The 13505-nt window shown below is 37.3% G+C and overlaps 1 protein-coding gene across 5 annotated transcripts in view; it reads left to right on the plus strand.

Moving 5' to 3' along the window:
- The window catches only part of slc4a11 (solute carrier family 4 member 11), a 150000-nt gene that overhangs the window by 41628 nt on the left and 94867 nt on the right, over positions 1-13505 (plus strand). For 4 of the 5 annotated variants that reach the window (XM_008398802.3, XM_008398798.3, XM_008398800.3 and 1 more), the window contains exon 2: positions 7727-7777. The exons of the other annotated variant lie outside the window; for it this stretch is intronic. In XM_008398802.3, coding sequence (XP_008397024.2) covers positions 7727-7777 — 51 coding nt within the window. The remainder of the gene's footprint in view (positions 1-7726; positions 7778-13505) is intronic. 5 annotated transcript variants of the gene reach the window in all.

Genomic DNA, 13505 nt, shown 5'->3' on the forward strand with positions numbered 1-13505 from the left:
CAATGATTTTTAATGACTTATCGTGTGAACTACCTTATTCACGTGCAATTTTAATTTAATTTCTCATTTATTTGCATAGCTCCGTTCATAGGAGCTAAACAAAGATTTGTGTACATTTGTAATCAAAACACAGCGACTGTAGTACAAGAATCTTTTTCCGGTTACCCCAAATCAAACAGGCTTCTGTTTTGAGTAAACGGCCTAATCAAAGTATGTGTGGTATTCTGGTCCCAGCCCCAGTATCTGCACCATCAAGTGGGATTCCTCAAGGCATTCCCAGTCCGCCAAGAGTGAATGAATCGTCCTGATTTTGTATCAGAATGTTATTTACTCGTATGCTGCAGCCTCATGGATGGGATGTTCTTATGCTTTTAAGAATATTTTTGCAGCAAACTGACAAATTTATCAGACGGATATATACAGATGGCAGACATTATGACATCATTTCATGTTATAACACCCATATTGTTCATCTGACAAGAAAATGATGAGATAAAAATGGTCTAGTGTGAAGTGTACACGGGTGATATTTTCAAATATTCCATGGAAAGAGCCTCTTATTTGAGTTGATATAAATTCTTTAAATCAGTTGAAACACTTGGTTTATCTGACTGCTGAGGATTTCTTCACTTTTATACGAAGTGATTTCTATCACTTTCTACCAATACCTGTCTAATACAGGTATTGGACACATTTTGCTATTGCTAACTTCACCAATCCTCACATTAAAAAATAAATCCAGACTATCCCCTTTAAAGCCAGAGAGGACGCTCTAAAACGGCTTTCCCCATTGCTATGTACTGGGAGTAGAATGCTGGCACTACTTCAAATAACCCCAAATAAACCACTATTGTTATGAAACTCATGAAGTTGCCTCTGTGGAAAAACCTGAAATATTACCAAGGAGAGAATCAGAGTTTCAAGAGAAACATGGTCTTGTGTTATTCATGTATGATAACAAAAGTTGTTCTGCAAAATATCAGAATTTGTGGTATTTTATGTAATGCTTTTCCTTAAGAATTGGAGCTGTGCCCCTTTGGTACATACTACTTTTACCTATTGCTAGCTTAAATTGGTGTATTCAGTCAGAGCTTTTCACGCAGTATTCATCAATTTTTGGAATGTGAAAATGTACACGAGTCCACAGTCTGTGCAGAAAATGAGTTTATTTTATTCTGATGTAACAAAGACTCACGATTCTCCTGAAGTTTATCCACTTCTGACTAACCAATCAAAATGACCCTCACATGCGTGCATGTTTTGGCGAGCAAACATATTAAGTCAAATTTCTTTTCCCTGCTGAAAACCTCTGTCTCTTTTCATCCAGCAGCTTACTGCATCACTTGTCAGGCTGATGCACACTCAAGCTGCTGCAAAACCACAAACATTTGGGTGTTTCAATCGCTCATGTTGGTGCAATACTTGTATAAATGTTTGTGCCACAACATTTGATTCATGTAGTCAGTGTTAGGATGCCAAGCAAAGACTCAAAAAATAATTTAAAAAAAACTAACAAGAACAAGAACAATATTTTCCCTCTCCCTGTTTTAGGTTGAATTAATATTTAGATCGATCCAGGAAAAAAATAAATAAAAAGCTTTAAATTCTGGATGTTAAGACACACTTTCAAGACTTGTTTGGATCAAATTGTGACTTGCTTCTGCATATGTATGGCAGTCATGAAAGGGCTGGTTTTGATACAAGCACTTCCCACACCCCACATGTTGTGAAAGCAAAGAGACACATGTACTAAGCTAACCAGTTCTGACTTCCTGCCTGCATATCAGCAGCTTCCTCTTTCTTGAAAATGTTATCATGCATCTTTCTGCATGAAGTGGTCTGATGCTTTGCTTGCAGGAAGAGTCGTTTTGTCGGTCGCTCGTGTTTAATAATCATGTTTATGCACCTCTTTTGTTGTTCACTCAAGGAGTAGTGACTTAAAGAATATAAGTTTTCAAGACAAACTCACTAAATGTTAAGTTTTTTTCTTTTTCTGCATTTTTAGATGTTTAGCAGCTTATAGTAAGATAAAGATAAGTATATGAATAAAAAAGCACATTTTATATAGACATTTATTGTATGTAGGGGAAATAATTTAGTAAATCATGTCAATGTCGAGGTTTCTTTACACCTGCATTTGTCCTCAGTTGAAGACATAAGGAAGTACTTAATCATGTAAAAATACAAATTTTAAATTTAGACCAAAGGCACAAACCTTGCAGTGTTTGCCGCAACATGTCTGCTTTGATGTTCGGCATTACATGTTCATGCATTTAGTTCACGTATCAAAACAAGCTTCCCTGCTTGTATTTTTGTTCCACTGTCTCACGTGGGAAAACTGAAACAGAGAACAGGCTTTAAATGAAGTTGTTTTGTTGTATGTGTAGATAAAACACATTGGTTTCACCTGAGCTGGTTTTCTCAACGTCCTCAATAGATTCTGCAAAACAGATATTCAGTTTAGCCATTTAGGCACATATTCTGTCACGTTCAGCCATTGCAAAATGGTGGATGAGTGAAAATATAAACTGCATTATGTTGTGAAACGGTAATGTTTCCTTTTCAGATTGCATCTTATCATTTACAAAACATAATTAGAGAACTGATATTTTTCTGGCTTTTTTTTTTACCATCATAAAATGTCTTCACCAGTATCCCTGTGCTTTACTGACTCAGGCATTAAAATATCAGTCAGGTTTGGGTATTAAGGGCAGTGAGGTTATTCAAGTAAAGGTTTTGCACCAATATTTTGTTGCACCGTCTTTAACTTTGCTATTGTGCATTTGATGTTAACTCAACAGTATTTTTTTCTCAAGAGAAAAAAAAATATTTTACTCTTTAAATATTGATGAAATTTGGGTTAGTTTTATTCCCATGAACGCTCCTATTTAAGACAAAGCTCTTCATTTGATGACAGTAAAAAAAACCTATAAAAAGTCTTGTGTCAAACAGCAGAAATGTCACTGCTCTATTTATATCGATCTGGCAAAGTAAGTCACAGGGATAGTATGTATTCTCCTCAAATCCTTTCCAAATCTCTCCCTGCATCTAACAGTGCCAGACAGCTTAATGCAACTAAAACAGATGAATCTTCCTGATCACAACACTCGAGACACAGTTCAAAGAGCCAAAGCATTCAGAGGAAACTGGCACAGAGATCCACAGGAATAAACACCGGATACAGATATGTGAAGATGTAGCTTTTGGCATCTCTGTTTTTGCCATCTCTGTGTCATGAATTATGTTTGTTGAAATAGTGTTTATTTTCTTCCTATTTTGCTCTCTTATCTGCTCAGCTTTGTCTTTCACTTTTTGCTACGTCTGTTACCACTTACTACAGAAGAATAATAAGAACATTTATTGAATGACAAGATAGGTTTATCGATATATCCAGAGCCGCCTTTCGCCATGCTGGTGCTCTAGGCCAGATTACCGCAACTTTACACACACGGGCACTCACACACACAGCTGTATGTGGACAGATGTAACAAAATATCCATCCAAGACATGTAGATTAGGTTTACCTGTTGCTGAGCAGTATAATCAAAACATGCACCAAAGAGACCACTTAATGTTTTAAAGGCCTGTTGCAATAAGTCAATTAATCGCATGGTGAATTAAAACAAGTTCAATCATTTTCATTTGCGCGATTTTTGATTTTCTCTTTTCTCTCTTTCTATCAAAAACTGGATGAGAAAAGCCTTCAGTCTGGTGTATTGGTCTCAACTAGCTCTTTTTTTTTATGAAGGACAGTTTTGTTCAGAGAGACTTAATTGATTTTGTTTTATTTTGGATATTTGTTAATTAGAATTTAACGGGCATCGATCTTTGAGAATATGTTCTTGCATTATTACTGGAGAATGTTTTCAAAACAACATTATCATTTATCGCAGTAAGTTCTTGGGACGATTTATCATCCAACAAAATTTATCATTACGGGATAGTTTTCAACATGGCAAATTATTTTATTGAGAGTCTGAATTTATATAATTTACATTGTTGCATAGCAACTACAGGGTTTCTTAAAGAGACGGAGGCCCAGTATCAAGGTGTTAAATTATAAAGTCAAGTTTCTTTTGAGTCATTATATATATATGGATCATTTTTATGACAATTGAATATAACATATAATTCCATGATCATGCCATAAAATGACACTATAATAATCATTTTGCCCCTATAAATGATTCTGCCCTTACTTGAATATTTACTCAGAAAATTGTATTTCTGGGCAAACTGCATCAGTGACTGCTACTTTACTATTTCTTCCCACAACAGTATTCATGTCTAAGGTTTTTGCCTCTGCTGTGATTATGTTTGAGAATTTAAACCTTTAACCCAAAAATTTCCATTTTTAATCTAGCATGTTTCATGACAGAAATAGGTTAAAAGCTTTGAAGGATAAAACGCTGCTGTAGTTGTCGTCTAACTTCATTTTAAAACTGCTAACCAATACTGAAAGTAGTGAAAGAATGAATAGTGTTCCCCTTATCACAACAAATTTGGACACGATTTCTGTGTAAATCTGTGATATCAGCCGTAAGATTTTTGAATTACTTCTGCAATCAATTTGACTCTCTTTTGCTACAAACGTTATCTTTGCCTAATTTGAATCCCAAACGATTAGTCGGCCTATCTTGCAGCAAGTTTTTTTTTCTCATACAAATCAAATAAATCGTATCGAAGGGATGTAATTTTGCCTGGCATGGCTCAGACCTCAGAGGTCAGAAGACGGGACATCTGTTTTGTTGGGAACATTTGATCAAACACACTGCTGTAACATGTAAGAAAAGACAGTGAAACGTCCCGTCACTTTCTCTGCCCTCAACATGCTCACAACATCTCAATAACCTTCAAATCTTTCCCCGCTGTCTGCCTCGCCTCCTTGTGCCATCCACATGCTGCACACATCCACAGCGAACACTCCAAAATGTTGTACTCTAAATTACTTCCCTGCATTTGTAATCAAGGGCTATGCCAGATTATAGGTTTAATTCCAAACCGAGATATACACCGTTTTGAAAACACACTACACTCGCAAAAATGATTGCTTGCCTGGAAGCAAAGCTCACTGTGGATTATCACCGACTATTTTCCTGGAGTCGAGACCTTTACTGATGAAAAGAATGTGTTTGTGTGTCGTATATGTTTTGCTTTTGTGGTTTTCATATCAACAAACTGACGTCCTTGGATTTCTGTTGACTGTTTTTCATAAAGGATTTCATTTTATTTTTTTTTATCTGCTGCTTCTTGTTTTGAATTTGGAGATAGAGCGGGTTAGAGGAGCACTGATGCAGTGTTTTTGGTAGACCAGTTTCCCCCTGCAGTGTTTTTTTTTATAATGTCGATAAAATCATTGCTATGCGGCACAAGGTTCACCTTTGGGCATTTGCACTTTATTTTCTTAAAGCAATATCCATAAACCTTCACTTTTATTACAATATGAATTAGTGTACAGTAGCACTGGGCATAAGAGTAAAATCTCATTTTTTGTCTTTAAAAGATTTTAAATATCTGTAAAAGTTGTTTTTTATTTCAACTATTCCTTATCTGAGTTGGCCTGATTTCAAAGTCAAAATAAATAGAAGCTGTAACAAATGCTGGTAAAACAGGATGATAGTTCTTGGGTGGGATAACATCACTATGGAAACCCAAGAAGTGCACTGGTGAAAAAGAAATCAAGATTTTCCAAAACTTAAATCTTCAAAAAGAGAAAATTAGATTTATGGATAAAACTTAAAATGCATCACCTAGCTTTACTGTATAGTAACATTAGGTTATGTGAAATAGAAAGATACATTTACAATTCTTCTCCTTTCAAAGGCTTGTAAAAAGCTTTACATTCTAATGAACATTTAACACTACAGCTGGAAGACATTTTAAATATCCAAAACAAATAAAACAAGCCAAACAAATAAAACAAGCCAAACATGAATTATGAAATCTCTGTAAACAAAATTGTCCTACAAAAAAGGATAGGATAAAAAAAAATGTAGTTGAGACCAAAACACCAGACTGAAGACTTTAGTCATATAGTTTTTGATGGAAAAAAAACAACAATAAATCACAGGAATAGAAATTGAGCTTGTTTTAATTTATCGTGCTATTAATTGATTTATTGCGACAGACCTATTGCCGCGTTTGACTCTCCTTCACTGCTCTTTTGTTCGGAGCACACAACATGTTAGCTCACATTTGCAATGCACCGAACAATGGGTTGAGATACAAATCAATTACTTTAATTAATTTATTTACTTTTATGGAGTGCGGCTGAAATATTACAAAGATAAAGTGTGACCTTAAACTAAGACGGTATGAAATCACTCATAGCTGTTCATAACACGTTGGGTCCAGCAATTACTTCCACGCACATTTGATTTGATGGATTCATGGGCGGCCTTCACCACAAACTGAACTGCACCCCAAACCGCAGCATAACAGTTTCACTTTTTTTTTTTTAACTTACACAAATTAAAAACATTTATTTCCTCAATGATATTCCTTGTTTTTTTCTGTTTCGCATCCACTTGTTTTCATGACTGGGTCACAAGCCTCCAATACAAGCTCAAAGTTGAAATGTAAATATGAATGCGTGTTCTTTGCTATCACAGGTAAAAGGAAATGGTGAGGCTAGTAAAGCTCATCACCAAAAGTATTGCTTCATTGATAAGTTCTCAACTTCAGCGAGTAATTACAGATGCAAATCTGTCGGTATGCATTGATTCGATTTCGATTTTCAGGGTCATGATTTGATTCAGAAACTATTTTTAATTCAGAAACACAATCTAGAGATTCTGTGTAAATCATGTGAGTGACGTGGAAAAAACAACTTTAACAAATAGAACATTTATTTAAAACATTTCTACATACTGTATCAAATTCCATCCATTTATATTTGAACAATTTCTGGAGAATGTTCCCACTATGATGATGATGCTGATGGGACTGATTAATAATGTGTCAACAGGCTTTGAGGAGGAATCCCACAAATAAAAATAGGGACATTCTGGCATTCCATCACTTTGAGGCGAACAGTCTTTGCAAAGAAGCAGTGGGACTGTTGGGTCATATTGGATGGAAACTGGGGGGCAGATTATTGTCGCAGCTTTCGTCCATCTTGCTAACTACTAACACTTCCCGCTGGCCCGCAGTTGTGAAGGAAAGTGACATCAAAGTCGAATCAAAATCGCTTTGGTTGTTCCCGCTGGAATCGCATTCAAAAAGATTGGATATGAGTCAGATTTGGGAAGAAGCTCAAATGTGACTCAACAAAACAAAAAAAGCAGATATATCTGAGTGTTCACACTTATTCTAAAAAGACTTAACCCTCCAAAAAAATAAGTCTGATTTGGGTGACATTTGTCTTAGTAAACAACCAACTCTGGCAGATTCTGCTCAGTGTGTTTGTTGTTACTGTCCTCCAGAAAGCAGATTGTTTCACAGTTCTGACTAAATGAACAAAATGTGATTTTTTTTTTTTCTTTTTTTTTTTTTAAAGGTGGGAAGTTTTTGTTCCAAATAAACAAAATGTTTCTGAGTACACACCAGCACCAAATCACACACACAAAAGAGACAGCATAATGGTGCCTATTTGTATTTAGAACCATTTCCCATAATAACAATTACCACATAATTACAACAAATGGTGTTGCATCCTGGGTCTTTTTTATTGTTGATCAGATTTCCCTCCATAAACACTCTTTCTTTTCCTGTGCTGCTCTTGCAGAGGCGCCTCCATCTGGGATGTCCAAGAATGGATACTTCTTTCAAGAAATGGGTGAGCCTGATACATCAAAAACAGAAATTCAAAGTAATGCATTAGAATAAGGGGTGGGGGAATGATGATCTTTTCATCAAGAGATAAGTGCAAACATATGATAAAAATGTAGTTATAATAGTCTTTTTAAGTGAAACATTGTTTTTCACTTTAAAAAAATTGGGAGCATTGCACCCAAATTTCATTGTTACAATGATAATATTGTATTCTATTGAGCTAAAGTTTGAATAGGATTAAAATGTTCCAATGTATTGCAATAAAATGCATTTCCAAGACAACTTTTACCACAGATGTGCATCTTCCCGTTTAAAGAAGACGTTGAAACTGCAGCGCAGACACAAAACCCGCTCCCAGCTTTCACGCCGCGCTGTTTTCCGATATAAATAATGAACTTTTCTGTCTGCTATAACAGCAGTTTCATTACCTTCAAGCCAAGGAGAGACTCCCAATTAGTATGTGCAGCCATAGGAGTCAAGATGGAATATACTTGCGTTGGATCTCCCTGTCTCCCTCAGCCAATTATTCCCCTTCCTGTAATACAGCAATTCACTCAGCAGAGTCGCAGAAAGCCCCCTGCTGCAGATGAGCGTGGCTGTCTTTATTAGGCAACCTTTTATCAAAAATATGAATGCAATTACATTATTGTTGGTATGTAAGCATTACCCGCCGTCGTCGTCGTGGGGGATCATTAGCAGAGGCTGGTCTTGAAGCTCAATTCTGAGCAAACGTATGCGACGACCAAACGGTGACTCATGTTAGCATGTTAAAGGTTTCTGCTGTGGGCCACCTTACAGCAGAAGCTTCCAGTCTTCCAGTTCCATGTAAGACTTCGCAGAGTGGGTTCTGTGCTTTACAGAAACTAATCATTGGCATGAACGCCATTAACGCTGAAATGATTAATCGCGTTGAATCGATTGTTGAAGTGATAGTTAACGAATTTTGTAATCTATTAATCATTAACTGGATTATACAGTCGGTAAAGCATGCCATTTGCTGAAAGAACAACTCACTCAGAGCTGTAATTAAGCCAAAACTGTACAAGAAATATAAATGTTGGCCCCCAGTTGAACAGAGTCCATCGGGTGTGAAAACTAGGCCTGTCACAATAACCAATGAATCAATTAATCACATGATAAACTAAAACAAATGCAATAATTGTCATTTGCTTGATTTATCTTTTTTTTTTCTCTCTCTCTCTTTCTACCAAAACTGGTCTTCAATCTGGTGTTTTGGTCTCAACACTATCCCTTTTATGTGTTAGCACGGAAAGATAATTTTGTCTACAGAGACTTCAGAATTCATTTAATTTGTTTTTTCTGTTATTTTGTTTATTTATTTTGTATATTTAAAATGTCTTCCAGTTCCATGTTTAAATGTTCATCAGAATTTAAAGTTTGTTCTTATATTATTCTCCCATTATTACAATTATAGTTCTAATATTAACATTTATCTCAGTAAGTTCTGGGACAATTAATCATCTGGCAAAATTTGTTATTGTGACAGGCCTAGTGAAAACATCCAGAGTTGCTCACTGGGAAGTTCCTTCATTCGTCCACCGTGAGCAGTGTTTCCTCGGGGGCCTTGGCCTTGGGGCAGAGGGAAATGTTTTGGTGGGACTGCGCAGATTGATCATTCCCAATTTCTTTACTTTCGGGTGATCGACAATCGGTTGAAGCCAAACTTATCCAGCAGTCTTTTCTACCACCACAAGGGTCTGAGAGAGAGTTGCGTTTCACTATAGTCAGCCTACTGTTGCCAACTTTGCAACTTTTTTGCTACAGAAACAAATCAGTATGCGCCAAAATCAATCAGGCTTTTTAAATATGTGCAAACTGTGCACCCTTACTTCATCTTAACAATCAGTATGTAGAACAATAGATTGGTAATGACCTTTAATAAAAACAAAATACATTAAACAGTTATTAAATACTTGTCTTGAATGTCTACATATTTGACAGAACATTCCTTGAATAATGTTTGGGGAAACACTGATTAAAAAACAAACTTCTCATATCAGTAAAGCCAGAAAATGCGATATGTGTAAGCATCTGACCAGTTCTATACGTGCTACTTCCTCTTTACAGCACACATCTTGTGAAAGTGTAAGAGTGTGTGTCACTGCGACACACACCAGGACATACAACTTGTATAAATATCTAGCTTTAGAACGCATATAGCAGCCTAAATATACCAAACACCATATGTGAGCAGCTGCTCTCCGGCATATGGAGCCAATTCTGTTCTTGGAACGCAAATCGCAGAAGTTTAAAACGTTTTAATGATGCAAAAATGCTTCGGAGTGGGAGTCGGTGTAATGTCACCGCTCCGAGCTCACCTCAAAGGCGGCCATGGAGCATTGCAAAATGTTTGAACTGTATCAAACGAAACAAAGCCCTCGGCTCTCGTTCCTTCCACATATTGCACGCTTTGTGTTAGCACAGTTAGTGGAGTTAGCCTGACATGCAGTTTGTTCACATTCAATATTCTGTTCAGACCAAAAGGTTGTAAGACAAAACCCAGATTTAAAAGAATTACCTACCTAAAGTAAGAAAATATGCCAGTAAATAACAAACCTGCTGAATTGACGCCATTATATTTTGAAACAAACCCAGGGTTCCTGCTGGTGAGCTGTAGCTGCTCCCACACAAGGTGATTTGAAAGTCGGAGAGTCAGCCGGTGGGTCTGAGGCTCGGAGGGGGGAAGCAGGCAAGGCAACAACATGGCGAGGTTCAGCTGATGTCAAGCGCTGAGGGATCGCCCTGATGCAAGACAAACTAAATACACTGAAATTGGTGCCTTCTCACAGATGAGGTCAGCAGATAAAGAGCACAAGTATGAGATTGTTACCGTCACATCACGATGATGACCGGCTGATATTTGGGAAACGGGTAGTTACTGTAGGATTTGATTTAAGGCTCTCCTGTGTCACGAGGAGATATTGGGATGACTCACACAAAACGGCTGCAGGGCAAGTCCTCTGAAATTCTCCACTGGACGAAATACCTGAATGTTAGACATCCAAAAAAACCTTTATTTTATTTTATTTTTTTGTCTGACGTATCTAAAAACAAAAAGTCTAATTTTTTCTGTATGCTGACTTCATTTTCACATTTCTTTTCTGCATCTTTGTAATACAGTTTGTCATTTTTTTTCTTACTTGATCACTGAGAGCTGATTTTGAAGAACGTCGACTTTACATCTCGATTTGTATTTTTCTTTCTACAACTGTAAGATTGTTTTTCCAGCTTTGCACGTCTGGAGATGGAAATATTTTTTTCTGTCGTAATTTTCAGTCGGGCTGAATGGAGACCATCTCTGAACATCAATTTTCAATTGCTGACACAATTTCCCAACTGGATTTGTTTTGTCAAGCTCAAATCCTCTGGGCCTCGTCCAGGCTGAAACGCATTGTTTTATTTTCTAAGATGATTCCATAGGTGTGTTGTTGATGACTCCCAGGGTTCCATCCTGGGCTTCTCTTATTTAATATCTACATGCCACCGCTAGCTCATATTATAACAAGTAATAAGATTAGTTGCTATGGCGACGCAGATGATACACAGATGTACATTGCGGTGTCACCAGGTGACCATGAATCAATTTAAGCACTGAACAAACTGAAGTTATGTTTGGACCAAAAGAGGATCAATCGAGTCAACGCACAGCTTCAGTTATTACAGCTAAAAACCAGAGATCTGGGTGTAGTGATGAACTCTGACCTGAACCTTCAGAGGCACGTAAAGACAGTTACAGAGTCAGTCTCCTACCTCTGGAGATGTTCTTCTCCTGAAGAACATCAGGAGATGAGAGAAACTCATCTTTGTGTTTATCTGTAGTTGCAGTGGCGCAAAAAGTGGGTATGCAGGGTATGCAACGCATAGGGGCGCAGCACCAGAGGGGGTGCCAAAACCCCGTCTGGAGGGGGCGGCGCGCCGATGTTTTCCCATACATTTCATCACGTGCCTTTTGCTCCTTCACCTCGCGCACATAACGAGGTAAATGTAGCGAGTTTTACCCTTTGCGTATCGTCACCTTTGGGGGGGGGAAGGGGTTGTGAGCGAGTGAGCGTCGCTCCTTCACCCTGACGTTCCTTGATCATGTGAATAATGTGTAGTTGCGCCACTGTGTAGTTGCATTGATTAGTGCAACAGTGTCTTTACAGGTTTTCTAAAAATAAAAATAAAAAATCAGACCGCTGCTGCTGGTGTTCTAAGAGAACAGACTTTAAAATGCTGTTGTTGGTTTATAAATCACTGAGTGGTTTGGCACGATACATTAAAGACCTGATGTTGTATCAACCTTCCAGACCTCTCAAGTGTTCTGGCTCTTGTCTACATCCCCAGAACCAGAACCAAACAGTGAGAAACAGGATTCAGTTTTTATGCTCCTCTAATCTGGAACAAACATCCAAAAGAAATGCAATAATGCTGAAACACTAAGTTAATTTAAAACTAAAACCTACTTGTTTAGAGAATATTAAACTGTAGTTTGCTTACTTTGCAATGTATGGTTTTTGCTTGTTTGCTGTTTTACAGTCAAGCAGTTTGAATCAGTCCTGAAATGTGCTTTACAAGTAAAGTGCCTTGTTAGGTCTTTCCTTACCAATTAAACTACATATCCCACAATGCACCGCAACACCTACTTCATGCCAAACAGTGGCAAACCAAGTTACCAGCTTTTGGTGATGAGCAGAGCACACAGCACAGTGAGTTCACACAGTGCTTCACTTACTTTGAAGTGCAAAAAAAAAAACTGCCTGGGACTGTAAACCATTTGGTTTTGACATGAAGAGAGCAGCTACAGACATCCAGATGGAGCTTATAGACATGTTATATTTTTGTTCTACATCCAGAAATTTTGTGCATGCACAACACTGGAGGACAGAAAAAGAACCTGGAGGTGAAGGTATTATTTAGTGCAGCGCACCCAGATAAAAGCCAGTGAAAAATGAAAAACAACTTAAAAACACTCGTATGCATTTTTTTTTTCTTTGCACTCTGTGTCGGCTATGCGACACACAGACCCGTTGCCATAGCAACCGACTGACAACAGCTCCTCTATATCAGGATTTAACACCAGAAGATACTCAAATATTTACCATGCAGAAGAAAAAAGTAATCCGCACCTCCAAAGTACTCTCCAGATTCCCACAGCTCAGACCCAAACATCAAACATTAATTGACTTGTTGCCAGGAAATTATTCTAAACATCTTCCTCAGAGAGAAAAGAGTAGATTAAAAGAAATATGTCCTTGTCCTTGCTTCAGTGAGAAAAAGTACATTTATTCCAGTTCTTCGAAATCATGTATCTAATTTATATAAAGGCTGTTTTTTAATAGAAATGTTGACCTATAAAGTGTCTTACATGTTTCCCTCTAGAATTATCCTTCATATTAACTTAATCCATCCTCCCATAATCTTTGACCAGTTTCCTTGTCCCTGCTTAAAAACATTCCCGACATTATGATGCTGCCACCACCATGCTTCACAGTGAGCACAGTGTGTTCTTACCACTTTTTTAGACCCTCTTCCATAAAGGCCATATTTGTTTTCTTGTCTTCCTGAAAGTTTAGGTGGATAGCCATGATTTAGTTGGTTTCTTTATGTATTTCCATTTTCACATAAAGGGATGAATATTCAAATCTTGGTATATTATTTAATAACCTAGCTCCATCATAAACATCTCCTAACCCATCTGCTGTGTTCCTTGGTCTTACTAAAAGCACACT

The sequence above is a fragment of the Poecilia reticulata genome, chromosome 22 (assembly GCF_904066995.2).
Source record: "Poecilia reticulata chromosome 22, P_reticulata-male-v2, whole genome shotgun sequence".
NCBI classification, from domain to species: Eukaryota; Metazoa; Chordata; class Actinopteri; order Cyprinodontiformes; family Poeciliidae; genus Poecilia; species Poecilia reticulata.